At 47.2% G+C, this 19,504-nt stretch overlaps 1 protein-coding gene and 1 long non-coding RNA gene across 2 annotated transcripts in view; one reads left to right on the forward strand and one right to left on the reverse strand.

Moving 5' to 3' along the window:
* LOC116849234 overlaps positions 1-19,504 on the reverse strand; it is a 67,658-nt gene that overhangs the window by 20,126 nt on the left and 28,028 nt on the right. The window lies entirely within an intron of this gene.
* On the forward strand, positions 17-9,432 carry LOC116849233 (silk gland factor 1-like). The gene has a single exon (XM_032826175.1). The coding sequence runs from the start codon at positions 1,705-1,707 to the stop codon at positions 3,217-3,219; it is 1,515 nt and encodes a 504-aa protein (XP_032682066.1). The 5' UTR covers positions 17-1,704; the 3' UTR covers positions 3,220-9,432.

Genomic DNA, 19,504 nt, shown 5'->3' on the forward strand with positions numbered 1-19,504 from the left:
AGAGAGAGAGAGAGAGAGAGAGAGAGAGAGAGAGAGAGAGAGAGAGAGAGAGAGAGAGAGAGAGAGAAAGAGAGGAAAAGAGAAAGAGAGATACACGCGTAGACGCGGCGCGTCACGCACGTAGGACCTCGGCCGCGGCCGGCTGGTTGTCAAACGCGTGGCAGACGACAGTTGACATGACATGAGGGAGAGAGCGGGCTCGAGCGAGCCGCGGCATTCGCGCGGCAGGGCGCGATCGGGCGCGACCGCTGCGGCTCGGGTTGGCACGGCACACCACACCACATCACACCACACCACACCACCACGACGGCGGCAGTCGTCGTGGTGGCGACCGGGCGTCGCGCGGACCTTATTGCGCAAGCCAATTCCCGTCCGCGGAGTACGGTGCCACGGTGCATGCGCGTCCCATTCTGTTGCCCTTCGCCGAGGTCTGCCTCGCCAAGGTAGAAGGCTGGGCACGAGGGGAAGGAGAACGCAAGAAGAGGGGAAAGGGGAAGGCCAAAGTGCACACAGTCCGGATTCAAAGGTCGGTCGAGGGGACGACGAGCACACCGACGTTCACGTCGGATTGGTCGGGTGCCATCCGACTGCCAGGGAGAGCCAGACACGATTGGCGGACCAGCAGCGTCGGGCGCGGCAGCTACGGTCGACGGTGGGGTGTGTTTGAACAAGACTCGCCGACTCAAGAGTAGCGGAGTACACTCGCTAACCGGCCTCCATCCATACGGCACACAGAGAGAGGAGAGAAGCGAGGTTGAAGCGAGGCGGAGTGGTGTGGTGAGGTGAGGTGGTCTCAAACAGGCCCCGCTCGATCAAATAACTGACCGCGCGCGCGGTCGACGAAGAGAGAGCCCGTGTGAGTCCAGGCTCCGGTGGTGGTTGTTGTTTCGCGCACTTGTCCTCCCCGTTACCGACATACACTACCTTGTGATCGCCGGCGTCGCGTCCGCGTCCGCGTCCTTGTGTTGTCCGAGTAACAATTACCCCTATCTACCGCGGGGTGTGAGCCCTTTCGCGCTCGCTCGCTCGCTCGCGTTTGTCCGCGTCCCGTCGAGTGTTCCTCCGCGTCTTCAGCGTGAACAAACGGACCGCGCATTGTGCACCGTCGGGAGGAAGAGGACGTTTTCCCCTTCGTTACGTCGCCGTCGTGGTGCGAGGAAACGAACGTGGACGCAGTCCAGTGTGTGCCCGGGAGAGTAACTCCCTGAGCGAGCTTTCCCGACGAGGATCCGACATTGCGACTCTCTTCATCGCGGGGGGGAAAGACGGTGCCTTTGGCCGGTTTGTTGCGCAAAGGGAGGCTCTCTCTGCCGTTCGATTCAGTGTCGTTCAGTGTTGTCGCGACATGCCGCGCGCTCAAGAACAGGAATCCCGGTGAATCTATTCTTGGTGAATCGCAGCAAACGCGAGGTGGATATCTAAGCGGCCACTGCGATCGCAGTCGCCGTCGCTTCTGTTCTGTGCGCCCGCAACAACAATTCATTGACATACCTGACCAGCGGCAAGACACTGTGAGAGCGGTGAGAGCCGCGCGAGCGCGCGAGCACCGAGCTACAAGCGGATCGTCCGCATCTCGCCCGGTCTCGTCCGGGTGGGAAAATTAAGGGAGTACCGGACTGCCAGCAGCCGTGGTATCGCGGCTTTCATGACTCCCGTTTGACAGCGACGACGCGGCAGCAGCCCACCCCGGCGCCGGTGAGCTCTATGACCATGCTGCAGTCGCAGAAGCTGTACAGCGATGCGGGTGCCATGACCAGCGCCGCGATGTCCGGAATGGGCAGTATGGCGCCCACGTACAGCTCGATCAACTCGATCAACAGCTGCGTGTCGATGGGCATGACGATGGGCGTCGGAGTCGGGCCCAGTTGCAGCCCGCAGGGCGCCAGCGGTTTCAACATGAGCAGCATGAGCTCGGCCATGGGGATGGCGTCGATGGGCGGCGGCGGTATGGGTGGTTACAGTGGTGCTTCCATGGGCGCCGGCGGTGCTTGCATGAGCGCCGTCGGCTACGGTCCGCTGACACCGGGCGGCGGTGCCGGTGTCAGCCGTGATCCGCTGTCACTGTCCGAGCCGGACTCGCCGAATTCGGCGTTGCAACGCGCGCGCAGCGACAAGTCCTACCGACGCAGCTACACGCACGCGAAACCACCGTACTCTTACATCAGTCTCATCACCATGGCGATACAGAACGCGCCCAGCAAGATGCTCACGTTGTCCGAGATCTACCAGTTTATCATGGACCTGTTCCCGTTTTATCGGCAGAATCAGCAGCGCTGGCAGAACTCCATCAGACACTCGCTCAGCTTCAACGACTGCTTCGTCAAAGTGCCGCGCACGCCTGACAAGCCCGGCAAGGGCTCCTTCTGGACGCTGCATCCGGACAGCGGTAACATGTTCGAGAACGGCTGTTACCTGCGGCGGCAGAAGAGGTTCAAGGACGAGAAGAAGGAGCTGACCAGGCAGACCAACAAGCACCAACAGCACCAACAGCATCACGTGTCCGCGGCCGCGGTCGCGGCTGCCGGCGCGACTATCGCCGGTCAGCACAGTCCGCCCACTCACGAGGGTGCGCCGGGCTCGAAGAAAACGGGCAGCTCCATCCACCACGGCGGCCCTCAGCAGCAGGATGACAAGGACCTGCACTCACTGGTCTCCACGCACCATCACCACCACACGGCGGGCCTGCATCAACATCACACCGTCCTCAAGAGCGACACCACGGACATAGGCGGCCTCCTTGGGCCCGAGCTCGGCGCCGCTCACGACGAGCTGTCCGCCATGGTGAATCGCAGCTTGCACCAGACCCTTTTGTCCGACAGCGGTAGCCTGCATCACGGTATGACCGGTAGCCTCAAGCAGGAGCCACTCTACACGGCTACCAGTCATCCCTTCAGCATCAACAGGTTACTGCCGCGCGACACGACCGGCACCTCGCCCGGCGCACAGGATACCAAGCCGCCCGAGATGAAGATGTACGAGCTGCATCAGAGCTACGCCAACTTCGGCTCGCCGCATCACCCGCACGCGCACTCGGCGCCGCCTGGCCATCATCATCATAACGGCATGCACGCCGGCACTAACGGCGCCGGGCCCATGCACATGACGAATCATCATCATCAGGAATACTATCAGAGTCCGCTCTACCATCACGTAACCAGCGTGGCCACTACGAGCGCGCCGCCGCCGCCTGCCGTCGCCACCGCGGCGCCGGGCTTGTGACATCACGCTACCCACCCCTACGCTTTGGCCTGAGTTGCTGCCGCCGCGGCTTACGTCGCCACCGCCGCCTCCGGAGGCGCACCTATGCCACCCCCGACGCCCGATCTATCCGCGACCACGACGACGACGAGCAGCGCGAGGCCGACGTCGTCGTCTGCGACGACCATCTCCTCGACCTTCTCGGCCTCGTTGCCGCGGATGTCGCGTAGACGCGTCGGCCGTCGTCACGGGTCTCACGACGACGATGACGACGACGACGACGACGATGACGTCGTCGACGCCACCGTCGCCTGCTGGCCGCCCGACGACGACAACGAGTACGACGACGAGAACGAGGACGAGGAGGAGGAGAGTACCGTTGTCTACAGACGGTAGACGCGTGGCTACCTGGAGGTATCTTTCCATCAGCAGGCTTCGCCTCGGGGGTGTTGTTACCGTTCGATCGCGCGGTTCATCGTCTTGGGAGAAGAATCACGGTTTGACACGTTGTCTTCTACTTCTGAAAGTCGCTATCTACTTTGCTTGTCGCGCCCTGATGGGACCGATTACTGGAAATAGGGATGTGCAAGCCAAACCCGTCTCTGTCACCGAGCCGGCTTTTCCTAACAAATTTTCTGTTTCCCTCATGAACCAAACAAATATCTGTATCGTCTAGTCTCGATTAGTCGCGCGCGATAATTAGTTCTCGAGTAAACCAACCAATTCAGCTGTCAAGTTGCCGCTCAAACAAATGGATCGGTGAGCGTCGCTCGTCGAGTACAATTGCAAACAACGGCCGTGATAAAGGCCAGGGAAATTCATTACTGTCTTTCGCGCTCTCGCGCTGGAAGAGAAGCCTCGATTTTTCTCCCGTAGTCCCTCAACGATCGACTGTCGCGTCTCCCTTCGGAATGTTATCGCCTTGTTATCACGCGCGTCCGGCGAATTGGACGTCGTGCAATTTCACGACGGGAAGGTGTCGGAGAGACGGGAACGTCTCTCTGAATAATCGAGCACACTGAATCACGCTGTTCTCGCGTTTATCGTGCCGCGAGCGCAATCGCGCGATTCCGCTGAACCTAGCTAAGAGTTTTTCGCGATACGCCGAGCTCGAGCGTGACGTCGTCGTCGGTATGTACTTTGACGCGATACACAGCTTGCATCTTTCGCGTGTCGTAAGTTTTACTTGGCGCGCATTATCGCGTCAGGATCACTCGGCAGCGCTCGTCTTTTTTGAGAGTGCCGTCGAGTGTCGTTGTTTTCGAGTCGAGGAGTCCCAAGATACCGCCCCTAGTCCGACAAATTGATATTAATTCTTCAATTGTGTAAATTCGCCGGAATACGATCGCCGCGATATCGATCCCGATAGCGGAGATTCCTGCGGAATTATCGAGCCGCTCCTCGACGTGGCGCTCTCCATTAGAGTGCGGTCGTTGATCTCGATCTCGCTGCACCTCGAGTATTGTTTACCATCGTACAATTATTGCCACATTTATTAACGCGTATCGCGTGCTGGGTCGCGCAAGGATTCTTCAGTCGAGTTCAGTTTTCTATCGCCACTTGAAAGGGAAACGACGATGATAACGTTCTCTCCGCTTATCGTCGCCTCGCGCTGAAGACGTCGTGAATTTTTGCCGCGAAACTGCGTTTCGCACTCTTCTCCTCTGTTCCGCGACTCGTGCAGCTTTTCCACGCTGCATTGTGCGTTGTCGTTTCTTCTAATATCTTGCGCAAACAAGCGACGCGTAAATTACGCAGAACGTGAATTACATAGAGCGTTTGCCAATTCGCCGTTTAACTGTAATTGCAGTTATTGTACACTCGCGTTCGCGTTATCGAGCGACTTTGGCGACACTCGGGATTATTCGCGCGTAACCGCGCCGAATTGCGCATTTCGATGTCGCCGAATAACGGCTGCGTGAAGCATTAACGCCCGCGAGAGAGAGGTTCGTTGATTAAAATCAATTTCTGCAATAATGACAACGCGCGTGTTGTACGACGTGCTATTTATTAATTTATTTTCCAATGTGTGGTTACGCGAGGTTGAATTAAGCACGGGAATCGTTTCGCACGACTTTCCGTATCGCAATCGCCCGAAATCCCGAGATCGTACAGCAGCTTTGGTATCAGAGAATGTCAGAGACACTTGCACATCCCATATCCAGTAATTGACGTCGTTGACAGCGTCGCTTAGGACGGCGTCTGACGACGCTTCGCGAGATTCATTATCATTACGACTGGCCCACCGACGATGGACCGGTGCCTCGGAAGCCTCGATTAGCAAGTTGAAAAAATGCACCCCCGTCGATGGGGGTGCGCTGTGTCGCGGCGAGAAGGGGGCGGCGTAAGCCTCGCAAAACAGTGCCAGGTAAAAAGTGAGAGCGGTGAGCGCAAGAGCGAAAAATGTGATAATATTCGTGAAGATAAATATAAATTAATGAACGTGCTCGCGCGCGCGTGCCCCGCGAGGGCGCGTTATATCATGATTATTATTATTATTATTATTATTATTATTATTATTATTATTATTATTATTATTAGTATCATCGTTATTCGAGCATACAGCAGCCGCGTTCGCGCGCACACCGACACACATTAATACACACACACACACACATACACATAAACACACGTCCTTGTATCATCCACGTGTCACGATTTTTGTACATTTCCTTTTTTTTTCACATTCCCCAGGCACGCTCGCGCGCGTGCATCGAGAAATTAACGTCGATGAAATAATTGATCCGGTTAAGTGCGTCGCGCGGGACACGACCCGCGTTTTTGTATAATACCTGTAGATAGTCGTATACTCTGTATATATATACTGTATGTATAGTCTCATATGTATACTGTATATATATACTGTACGTATGCTGTAACGCATATAATGTACAATATTAAAAACAATGTTAAAAAGAGCTATATATATAAATATATATATAGATATATATATATAAATGGAATCTTTAACGATACATTATGTTAGGTATATACGTATAACGGAGCATGAGCATGAATGAGAGAATGGAGAGAGTCAGAGAGAGAGAGAGAGAAAGATTATGTGTGTGTGTGAATGTGTGTGTCAGAGAGAGAGTGAGAAAGAGAGAGAGAGACACGCGGTATCTCGCATCATATATATTTCAAAAGCAAAGCTTTTTTTCAACCGTTGCACACGTATTCACGTTTTGCAGACTGACGAAGAATAGTGTCATGTGATATTCCGTATTCGTGGTGAAGGCGATTCACGTTTAGATTTGCAAACAATACGACGCGACGTTTGCCGGCACATTGCGCGCGAATTCCCCCGGAAATATGTCGCAGAGTGTCGGATCAGGCAATTCCCTTCGATACGACTTAATTGAATCTCTCCCTGCGATCGCGGAATATTTTGCCAGAAAGCGAAAGTCTCAGCGATAAAGATGATATCTTCGGCGACGACACTCGCGAGACTTCTTCTCCCCGATTGTCATCAAGGCGACTGAATAATCGGCGGCATTAGATCGTTATAATCGTCACACTGAAATGCGTACGGCATATTACTCGGTTTCTCGCCGGAGGAACGAGAGCCTGCGCGACGGACGACGCCGAATGACGCGGAGTTTGCACGGTAACGTCGTTGCGCGTGTCGCGAATGTCGTACGTTGCCATTTCCGCGAGTCAACATTCGAGTGCAGAGGGCTAAGTCAAGATAATCAAACGGCTGTAAGTTGTGTCGTTGGATGGAACAAGAGGGTGGGTAAAAAAAAGAGAGAGAAGGGGAAAAAGCAGAAGGCGAAAGAACTCCGCAATTAACGCGACCGGTGCAAAAGCGAGCGCGTGTGTGACGGGTCTTGCGACAACTCCACGTAAAACTGCGTGTTATTGGTCACGTAACTCACCGGTATATTCGCAGCAGGCGAACTACTCCAGCCTATGAATATGAAATTCACGAAAGCTTTTACCGTCACCGTCGCCGTCACCGTCGTCGTCGCCGTCGCCGCCGCCGACGTCGTCGCATACAAATGCTGTGCGTTGCACTTCGATCGGAGGTGGAAAGTGAAATCTCTCCGGCCGCTTTCATTGACGGACTTTTGGGAAGCTCGGATAATGGCGCGCGATTTCCCTCGATTCTCTCGCGAACGTGTCATTTTTTTTACGCGCCGCTGTCTAACTTTCTCGTTAAGCTTAACGCTACTCCTCGAATCGGTCCGATGAATCTGGACCGTCCTCGAACAAATTTCTCAGACGTGTAGCGCGCAATGAAACAGTTGTTTTTTTTTTAGAAAGATTCACACAGTTTTACACACGTAAATAGAAAAGCGAATACTTTACGTCTACAGGAAATGACTCGCGTCACTTTTGGCCGTTAAAATTAGAGTCGTGAATTCGAAAATCTCTGCTGGAATCGAGTATCGAGATATGAGAGAGAGAGAGAGAATGTGTTTGAAACACGTGTCGAACTTCGTATAAACTTGTGTAAATAAGGAACCATGCGTCGTGGATGGTCACTAATTATTATTGTTATTATCATCATTATTATAATCATCGCCATTATTACCACCACCGCGTCGTAACTGCATTTCTATATCACGGACACGAATTTTTTTTTAACTTTCCAGCAGCGTTAGACAAAGTGTATTGGCGAATGAAACATGTAAGAGACATAGCAAGCGTGCATATTCACAATCATTATTCGTCAATCGAACACATCTCACTCGACTTTGCCTGTTTCATCTTTCGATTGCTTTTTTCTTGTTCCGAATTGTATCAAATTGTCCTCGTTAATGTCTCGCAGATATGAGGGCACAATTGTGTGACGCTCGCGAGATAAACCGAGAGAACTCCTCTTTAAGTGAGACAATTAAATGAAAAAGAAAACACCAAAAAAGAACAAACATATACAAGTACAATTTCTCCCGTAAAGCATGAAAAGGTTGGCAAAGATTTTGCAACGAGCGGGGCCGACGACTCGGGAAATTCTCTCGCGAGATGATCACAATCGAGCTCCTACTCTCGAGAATGCATCGATCGAAGAGAGAACGAAGTAAAGGAGGAAGCGAATCCTCCTGTAAGGAGGGCTTCTCGAGCTAGGACATACGCGAAATGCTAATCTCGAAATTACGAAATCTCATATTTACACGCTTTCACTGTCCCTTTGACAGTTTCACGCCGTTTTCTCGAAAGCGAGAGAGAGGGAGAAAGGGGGGGAGAGAGAGAGGGAGAGAGAGAAAGAAAGAGAGAGAGAGAGAAGAAGGAAGAGTATATGTGTATGAGTGTATGTGAGAGAGAGGGAGAGAAAGAGACTTTTATCACCATCGTCGTCGTGTGCGTGGTATTGCCGGGTCTGGGATTCAAAAGATCGATAAATAATTAATAATTTAGCGGTGTGGGCTCGGATTTCAATGATGTAAATACACGAACATGATCTCTACGCGCGTTGTACTCGTGAGAGACGCGTGCATCCGCGTCCCTCGTGAGAAGTGTACATTTCTCGAAAGGAAAGAATGTATTATAGCAGCGAAATTATACCGATTTCAATATCTGATTACCTCTGTACCTTCAATTCTTCGGCGTCGTTCTCGATCAAACCTGCTCCCTACCCACCCGTTCGACAATGTCGTCATTCGCCCGATTCGAGTGATCGAATGACAACAGGGTGAGAGAGAGAGAAACAGAGAGAGAGAGAGAGAGAGAGAGAGAGAGAGAGAGAGAGAGAGAGAACGAGTGAGTGAATGGGCGAGTGAATGAGCGAGTGAATGAGCCAGGCACGAAAGGACGAGTAGGATATGAATAGGCGGCTCGTAGGTTAAAAAGAAAATCACAGTTAGCGGTGTTCTAGGCAGACCCTCGAGCTAATGTACAAGTGGTGGAGCGATAGACCAAAATCAAAGCGCAGACCCAGAAGGCGAATCACGTGAGAATGGGCTCCACAGTGGGCTTGTAAACACGTCGCGCTAGTGATGAAGTAATTTTCAATTAAACAACTGTCTCTTGACATCAAGAGAGAGAGAGAGACCCTGAGTATACAAAGATCGAATCGTTGCTATGATTTGCTATTTGGGCGTGTGATTTGATTTAAGCCCATCATTCCGTCAGCTGTTTATTGGGTCACTGGATTTGCTTGGAGTATTGTACTACGACAGAAAGAAATTGCGCCGTTGTTAGAGAAAACGAGTGAGAGTGAGAGAAGCGACGAATCGACAAGATAAGGATGTAAATGTTTCAATAAATCCACGTATTTCTACGAAAACTAAACACCGCTGTTTCTTTTGGACGCCATCGTTCTCCTCCTCCCTGCGACTCTTCTTCGTCCCCTCACGGGAACGTTGTTTGCGAAACCGAACGTATTGCGAACGCGAGCCGTGCGTATTTTATTCGACAGATTCTCCCGACACGGAGATAGACGCGGCGAAAGTACAATCGCGGCATTATGTTTTTATCGTGCGATGATTTCGCGGTGAAATTTAATTAAAATGTATTGAATGCCGAGTGTGCTTCATATGCTAATGATATGTAAACAGTCGCATTAATTGTTACTTTTGATAGAGCAAAAGCGACATTACAGCGCTGCAGTGCCGCACTAAATTCATTAAATTCGTTTCTTCAAATGACAAATGTCTCAAACACAACAACGCCGGATAATTCGTCGAGCAAATCGCGATCATTGCGACATTTATCTGCGATTAGCAGTGGCATCTTCGAGTGTCTTTATCACGCTGTGCGTACACTGAAATGTGTCCAATATAATTTACGATGTTGTATGTGAAATTGGAAATTCTTATCGTAATCTGTCGCTGTGTTACACGCGACTCTTAATTAATTATCATACACTGGCGCTGTGTTTGTCTGGGTGACACACATTTTTTTCTCTCTCTCTCTTTCTCTCTCTCTCTTTCTCTCTCGAGTACGTTACTTTCAGCACAGATAGAGCGCGTACAGTGAATAGCGCGAATTTAAATATTTATTCTCGTGTACCCTTCCTCGTTTTTTTTTTTTATTCCGTCCATTTCAGAACACTGGAATCTTGTGAAAGAGATGTCTAACCGCTGAATTAAATTCGAAACTATGGCGTATTGGTTGCAGTTATCATCAGTCGTGTAATCAATTGATTAATTACGACTCCAGATTAGCGATCATTCTACTTTTTTTTCATGAGTGAAAACACGAAAAGCGAAGAGTCTCAAGCGTCGAGCTCGACGATTTCAACGATCATGTGTCTCTTCTAACAAGATGAAGATTCTAGAAAGATGAAGAATTTTTCACATGGAACTCTTTCTACTTCTCACGAGTTCACGCTAGGGGAAAATATACGCGGTCGATATCCCCAGTGTCGGTTTTACGTAGTGCGTGTGATTTAATTGAAGCACCATTGACAACGGGCTTTTCGGACAATCTTCTACTGATGGCGAGTAAAAAAAGAATTCGTCTATTGATAGTGTCGTGTCTACTGATTTCGTTTACGATAACGCAAAGACATGTGCGTGTATACGTACGTGTTTGGACGTGAAGGATAAGATGAAAAACAAGATATAGATGAGGTAGCACGTGTGTGACGGCGGTGTCTTTGCCGGCGGGGAGAACCTCAAAAATTTGCGCCGATAATAACATGCCGGGATCGTACGCGTGTTTTCATATATTATCGTAACTCCAAATTCACTATTTCGCCCAGATCTCGAGCACACATTCGTGTCGTGGAGGGTGAACTCGTTGAAACTACGGATTACTCACACGTGCAGTACGTGCGTTAATCATTCTTTATCTTATTCCTGTTTCTCAACGATCCATACGTATTTTTTTATCGAAAATGGAATGCGGGAGCTGACTACTGACTCGAATTAAACCTACGATCATAGTTCTCTCTTTTTCAAGAGATCTGCCACGTATCGATCGCCTGATATGGTAGTGTTCGGCCGCACGCATTTATTAAGCGCGGCGACGGCGGCGGCGCGCGCGTTTCGCCGTCGGTATAATAATATTTAACTTCGATTCCGGGGACATTTGTGCGAGAGCACACTCCACGATCTATACTCATTGACCTTAAGCTTTTTGTTGGCCAAGTGCGATCGAGTATCTTGTGTAAATTTCCTAATCTGTATATGCAATCCGCCCGTTCAATGTCGATTTACCGCGCGCGACTCCACATAATCCGTAATCCCAGGTGAAAGCCGGAAATGCCGATTCGACGTGATTAATTAATCGTTACGTAATCGATGCTTAAGAAGTTCGGAAAAGACCGATTTCTATGGAACAACGTTCTATCTCTTTCGGAGTGTCACAATAAATTTGACCAAATTAGGAGTATCATGAAACCAACATTTCTGCAGCAAAGTGCAACTTGTATAAATGCATATACGAATAAGTCCTTCTGTTCTTAAAGATAGTATTATAGTCTCTTTTGTCACATAAATTCTTTTCAATTTTGCTACGGAATAGATCATCAATAAGATCTATCTTACTGAGGAGTTAGTAAATTTTACTAGAAAAACGTAGCAAATTTTTTAGCATATCTGAGAATATATATAAATCTCCTAGAATATATTAATAGCACATATGAAATAAAAAGAGAGTCAGTTGCTGCAAGATGTCGATCAAATTCGGTTAAAAAATTCACGGTAATATTTGCTATAAAATTCATTCCGTGTGTTTATACACAGAGAGTTTTCGTTAAAATCGTCTCACCGCGGTTGTTTTGCTTTTGAAGTATGAATGAAAAGAATCGCGTCCTCCATCGCTCATTTCGATAATTATCATAGACGAATAGTTGCCGCTACTTAAACCGATAATATATTTACCATTATATTTTTGGAATTTCTTCCGGTAAGTTATTGATTTTCCTAGAACGTAGCTGACGAATGAATTTAGACATGTTTTCATTATCTTATCTCCCACTCACGTCATGCACGTCGAGATTCTCAATATAATACCTATCATAATTCTATGTATCTCAACAAAGCCCTTAAAGTACGCAGTTGTGCGCGTTAAAGTTTCTACGTGTTGGATATTTCTTTTTATTTTTTTTTCCACTAATCATAGTTATGCAAGAATAAAATTACTAACCCACAAAATTGTCATTTTTGAATTTCTGTTTTACCAATAGGTAATCCATACATCTTCCTACGTAAAACAAAAAAGATCTAAGCCTTATAGACCAAAATGAATTAAAAAACAGTTTTTATCTTTTATTAGTTGCGCCATTTTTTATTACTTCATAGATTCATATTCCTCGATACACTTTATAGATCCATATTTTTCGATATTTTAATTAAAAAGAAAAATAATTAAATTTCGATCATTTTTCTGGAAGTTATGAGCAAATAAAGATGTGCAGAATAAAATGTTTCGAGTTTACGTAATTTTTGGACGTTTAGGACTTTAGCATTAAATGACCTCGCGTTCTTTATCACGAAATGTAAAAGTGGATCCTACAGAAAGTACATATATTTTCGTTTTTCCAACGCGGAGTTGAGACACTGATATCGGCGAATACGACGCGATTTCTCCGTGCGCTTTAAATATTCGGGTATCGCGAGGTCGCGAATGAATGTCTCAGTGAATACGCCGAGTGATTTCCCTGATCTGTGCGATTCGCGAGCCGCGATCTAGGAAACGCAAACCCGCGAGAGATCGTGGCAGGTCGGCGGGCTGTTGTGTATCTCACCGCGCTGCGGCGACCATATGCGTTCATGCTAATGTCGTGTGCGCGGAGAGTCGGCTGGCACAGCTCGCACATACATAACGCACACACGGCTTCGGCCAACGTCGGGGGATTATCGTGGGCGATAAGGTGATGGTGCTCTGGCGACCTGGTTGTATATGTATGTGTATATATATATATATATATATATATATTTATTTATTTATTTATATTTATATATGTATATGTGTATATATATTTGTATATGTATATGTGTATATATATTTGTATATGGGTGTATGTGTAAATATATATATGTATATATATATATATCTGAAAGCTGTCACGAGTGCGCCATCGCGCCCGTACGCTTGCTCGCTCGCCGTAAACGAGTCTTAGTTAACGGGCGGACACGCGAAGGCGCAATCTCCCGCGGATTATTCGACATGATACACGGGGCAGATATACACCGTGAGAGAGGCACTACAAACCTGTGTATCCGGCCAATATTTGACTAAATCATGAACAATGTTTGATTGTACACACGCGCGTCGCGCGCACATGCGCTCGGCGGAGCGCAGCGCGCGAGTGCGCGCGCGTTCTGGCATGACGCGCGGCCGCATAACGAAACTGCATGGCGGCGCACCGTGGCGCATCGCTCGCGCCGTATATCTCGCGTTAATTCGCAGCCCCTCGCCGGGGATTACTCGGTGCGGCCGGGGGAGGAGGTGTGTTACGCCGGAATATTGACGGCGAAGGTGTCCGTCGACGAAGAGCCCCTCGAGACGCGCCGAATATACCGAGTCTACCGAGTTTCGTTTGCATTAGAGCTCCACATTACGCGTTCAAACGAAAAGAACGTTTAAATGTGTATTTTAGCGTACGCGTTTGCAGATACGCATAATAAAGTAATCGCGATTACACGTGCTCTTGAAATTAAAACGTCTGTCGGTTTTACTAACTTTGAATCCTTCGAATTATTCGTCTATCCGTTTGTAGGTCTTTAAGAGGCAGGAACCAGGATCACTTCAACCCTTTCTAGTAACTGTATAAGCCAAGGAAGACAGAATCAAACAACAGTGACATTACCGTGTGAATATGCTTTGTTCCTTCGCACAACTAGTCGTAGTCGTATAGACAGTTATTCGTGTTTTTATTAAAAATGTATGTGTATATTTTACCTGCATTGTGTGGAGCTTAAATATTATATAGAATACCTAACCGTTCTACAGAATTCTTATTTTTTTATATATAATATCTAGGCATTTCGTATACAATGCTTAGATATACAATGTCGGGTTTTTCATTTTATCAGTAATATATGCTTTCTTAAAATGAATCAGTGAAAATGCTTCTGATCAAATTAGTAGAAGAAACATTTCACCGATAAGCAGTGAATATTCATTGATTTCTAGTGGAGGCACTCCCACTTTACTGCTTCATTTTATATCTCACTGATTGTGTGATCAATGGAAGTAAGATTTCACTGCAAAATTTATACAATACAAATTCACGCTGCGTCAAATCCAACCTTCCGCGTTCGTGGCAATAGAATTGCCGTGTGATTAGAGTGCAATGACACTGTCCGTGTTTGCAAACTGCATCAATAATAGGAACAGTCGCTACTATCAGCCGATTCTCTCTACGAGATCTTACTGATTGCAGTGCTATACTTTTAACTGAACCACCAGTTATAAGAATAGCACTTCGACGAAGAATGCACTGATTGTACTTTAGAGAGTACCTATTGCAGAATCTGTTTAAACGATCGAACGTTTAGTTACATCGAAACGGCTCGCGTCAGACGTTTTTAAACGGATGTACGCTAAACGTTTAAACGTGTATTCGAAAAACTGATTGAAACCGAAGCTCTAGTTTACATTCACATCGGCCGTTATTTGATAGCTTGGGAAAAGGCGCGATTTCTAAGGAGCAGAGGAACTACGACGGAATGATTAGATTCTTAACCCTTCAAAGCCAAAGCATCAATCCCGTCTGAATACAATTTTTTTCTTTATAGAAAAATCTGAAAAAATACTTTCGATGAAGAGTTTCGTGGCTTGAATAAAATTAATCGTCGAAAAGTACAATTTTTGAATGTACACGGAAAAAACGTTTGGTTGGATTAAGTAGATTTCTGGTGAAATATGAGCCAGAAAATTTCAATTGAAGTTATCAGAATTCCACTCAAATTAATCAGGAATCTTTTTTTGTCAACTTGAACAGAATTTTAAGCGTAATTACGAGCGGAATTTTTGGTTTGTTCATACTTCACCAAAAATTTGTTTAATGCAACCAAATTTTTTTTCATTAAAGATGAGATAACATGGACATGAGAACGTTAACCTTGTAGATGACATCGATAAAAAATTTAGAAAGTAAAATTTGTTTTCTTTTTTTTCACGAAAGACTAACGATTCTGCTTCGCATACGGCCGCTATATTGGTTTCTTCAGTGAAAAAATTACGGATTGGAACGAAGAATATAGATCCCGGATAAATCGATAGTATTATATCAAATTATATCGACGGAATCATTACTTTGCTGATATAAAATATTTGGGGAGAGAGGAGAACTCCTAAAGGGAATATATATAATTTTTATAAGGCATTAGATTCTCTAAGAGGCTTTAAAGCCTTTCGATAATTCCAACTCTAGGATATCCTAGAATATTCTAAGATGCCATACTTAAAAAAAAACACGGGCCTACTATACTGAGGTAATGGCTACCTCACGTCATACATTTCGTTATAACTTCCATAAAATCGATTTCAAAAAAATTTTTTTCATCGAGACGTCAGACTTCAAGGAATTCATTTATGCATACAGAAATATGCAAGTAGTATATGATAGTAGTTGGGAAAATATTATAAAAAAGATTACGCTCAAAAAAACGACAGACCCGACAGAAACGACAGTTTTTTTTAGGTAAAATTTGCGCCAATGTGATAATTGAGGGTTAAAAGAAGAGAAAAAAATGAGACTTAATTTTTTAGGGACAGATAACCATGATGTCTGTGGAGGAAACGTACTTTTCTTATTAAAAAATTTGCTTCGAGTTTTGAATCGCGATAAGCGCGCGAAGTGATTGGATCATAAAGAACGAGACTTTTTAACAAATTATCGCTACCGTTATCCACATTCTTCGATGTAACGGAGCCGTATCGGCGTAAACATCGCGAACGGATACTTTTGGCAGCTTTGTGTAGCGGCCAAGTATTATACGAGCACTTCGCTCGTATTATATCTCGAGTGCCGGGATTCAATGCGAAGTGCAGCGTAATCATTAGAGACTCTTAGAGACTCGTAGAACTGAACGCGCGGCCCCGGAAGGATCGGATGCTACTTTCTTGCGGTCTCGAGGAGAAGGTGGAGGAAGAGCAGAAGGAGGAAGAGGAGTTGCTGCTCTTCCTCGAGAATATTGACCTCGGCTCGTTTCGATTTCTCGGCTTTCCCGGCGAAAAATTCCTCAAGGACGGCGTGAACTCGCTGAACGAGGCGATAGTGATAAATAGCGAATCTACGATAAGTTACTATCTAGAGAGAGGCGCCTGTAGCGAGACCTGAAGCATTCTTCACCGTCTTCAGAAAGTTCAAAGCTTATACACGATGCCACCCTATGCGCATATGTGAGTGTACCGTCGTTTTTTTTAGATCCGTTTGAGACGGCCGATTATTCTTTTCCTCGCGACGTCCCTATACGCGCGGAAATCATCTCAGGCTTGCCGCGAGCGTGCGTGGGGGAGGGTTTAACGAGCGAAGGGGTTGATTTCATCGAGCACAGGGCTGCGTCGGTCGCGGCGGGTGCATACGCGGCGAGCGCCATACGTTCGATATACCCTCGCGCTGAAAACCAGACTGAGCCTGATGGGGTTGCAGGGAAGCACAGGGGAAGGATAGCCGGAGGGCAAGAGAGGATGCAGGAGTTGACTGGAAGCGACCAGGACGGAGAGAGAGAGAGAGAGAGAGAGGGGGAGAGAGACAGAGACAGTGATCACCGGATAGGTGAGAGGGTGGCACTCCGACAGGCACTATCGACAAGGAGGAAAATTATCCGATCGTGTGTGCCGCGCGTACGCACACTCCGCTGTAATCTCTCCATGCTTTATACCGAGTGAGTGATATATAGTCGATGCTTGGGCGAATGAAGATTATAGTGTAGAAAAGACGGAAGCGAAAAATTCGTAAAGGGCGACTCGATTGTACTCTCTGCTCTCTAAAATACAATCAATGTATTCTTCACTGAAATGCTGCACTCATAAGCTGCGGTTCAGTTATAAGTACAGCGCTGTGACCAATAAAATCGCATTGGAGGAATCAGTTGATAGTAGCGATTGTTCCTTTACTGAGAAAGAAAAGATGTCTAAAAAATAAAAAAATATTTATTCGGTGTACACTGATAAAATTCACTGCAATTTATATATTTTTTATTTGAAAGGATTGCTCTCTCTCTCTCTTTCTCTCTCTCTCTCTCTTTCTCTCTTTCTCTCTCTCTTTTATGAAAAACTAAGAGGTTTTAAGAAAACATACATTTTCTCCAAACTTATTTTCTTAAAATTGTTGTATTATATATAAAACTCATCTCTTTGAAACTTCTTCTCTTATTTGAAAAATATTTTATAGTTGTACGAGTAAATATATCATTAATACCCACCGAATAAATACTTTTTTATTCTTCAGATATTCTTTGTCTCAGTGCATTATTGATAATGCACTTTGTAAATGCAAATCGTGTCATCGCACGCAAGGTGCATGGAGACCGTTAATCTCGGCGACACAAACGCAGAAAGTTCTATTTGGTACAACGAATTTGTGTATTACAAAATTTTCAGTGAAATACTACTTCCACATCAGTCAACGTCAGTAAGAAATACGGGACAGTAAAGTACGTTTGTTGTCACTGAAGAGTGACTCAGTGAGTATCGCATTTTACTGATTCAATCGGAGACATTTTTGTTGATTCATCTTAGCAGAGTAGTCGCATGCACCAATTTCATATATAACATATCTTTTCAACGCATCGTTGCGCGAAGGACACGTTTCTCCCCTTTCTAATGTGACGTAGCCCAGAGAGTTGCTCGTAATTCGGTCGCAACGTCACGTCGGCCTTCGTGGTCTCGGCGCTCTCCTTATTCGCGAGCACCCGCGATCATCCCCCTCGCATCGCGCCTGACCGGAGGACTCGTCCTTCCGCGACGATTAATTCGCCGCCGCGATAATTCCGCTATGGATTCCGGCGAAAGACAAAGTCTGACTGTCGTTTGCACTTTCGGCACGTGATCGCCGAACTGCGCGAGAGGCAACAGTGGTGGTAGTGGTGGTGGTGGTGGTGGTAGTAATAGTAGCAGTAGTAGTGCGCGGACGACGAGGAATTGTTGCGGCTTAAGGACGGGATCCGGTTTACTTAGGTGCGCCGGCGAGAAATTGAAATTTTCGTAAACGGATTAGAGGAGGCGGTCACACGACAAACTCCTTGTTAATTAGAATATAATCCTGGTCTTAATGGGACACCTGCTACGTAATAAAATCAGGCGCGGCGCACGTCGATCGTTAAGTTACACATACATACACACACACATATACATACGCACGCACACACATCCTACTGACGTGTATGCACCGCCGTCGACGACTGTACATGCCTGCCCGCCTGCCTCCCTCCCCCTCCCTCCCTTCCCCGTCACCCTCGATGCGTGGGCGTGGACTTGAAATTATTTTGCATTAACGAACGTGAACAATCGTTTCTATAAATAACAACGGCGAACGTTGTTACGTGACGTGTGCGACGCATCGAGCGTGTCGCATGCCAATGCGCTTTCAGGAGAGCACAGCGTGATCTTCGCGTCGAATTGGCGTGCGATTACGCGACGTGTTCTCGGCGACGTTTATCTGCTTCACCGGTATCGCACGGAGATCCGTAATGAGGAGCAGTTGTGAGCGTGTCGCGTGTTCTTCGGTAATTTTCGGTAAATTCATGACGCGTGGGATACGGCGACGACGACGACGTCGATGACGACGACGACAACGACGACAACGGCGACGACGACGACGACAACGACGACAACGGCGACGACGACGACGGCGACGACGGCGGCGACGACGACAAAGTGTCGAGAAAGAAAGAAAAAAAAAACACTTGGCAAACAGCGAACGGCCGAGGTGAGCCGAAAGTTAGGCTCGGCCAATTCAATTCCGAGCTTTCTCTGCTCATACTCTATTGATACGGCGATTAAAAGTGCATATATTATTAGCGAATTTTATAGGACAGACCCGGGAAATAAAACGCGAAGCGTTTTTGCGCCCGCGGGGCGCGCGCAATGCTTGAATAAAACTTTATTTGAATAACTCTCTCCCGGCTCCGGTTTTAACTCGACCATTTTGTCCTTAATTTCGATCAGCTTGTCCGTTATCTGGTCCACCCCTCACCCTCTCTCCCCCCGCCGGCCCTTCCTCTTTTCTTTCTCGTCGTTTTACCCTCCTCCCCTCGTTCCCATCACAGAGGGGCAGACCTTATTGCCAGGGGCGTACTCGAATCGGCGAAATCCGATCGTTGACGTTACGTGGTCGTCGTGTCGATTTTTTGAAAATCGAGTGTCACGTTAACGCCGTTCCTATCGATCGTCACCAGGACGCCGAGTAGTTCACGATGCACGAAGAACATTAACGAGCGACGTAAGTGTTCGGACGGTGTAA

Source organism: Odontomachus brunneus, unplaced genomic scaffold (assembly GCF_010583005.1).
Source record: "Odontomachus brunneus isolate Ranch 3 - 2012 unplaced genomic scaffold, Obru_v1 Obru_scaffold_108, whole genome shotgun sequence".
Lineage (NCBI taxonomy): Eukaryota > Metazoa > Arthropoda > Insecta > Hymenoptera > Formicidae > Odontomachus > Odontomachus brunneus.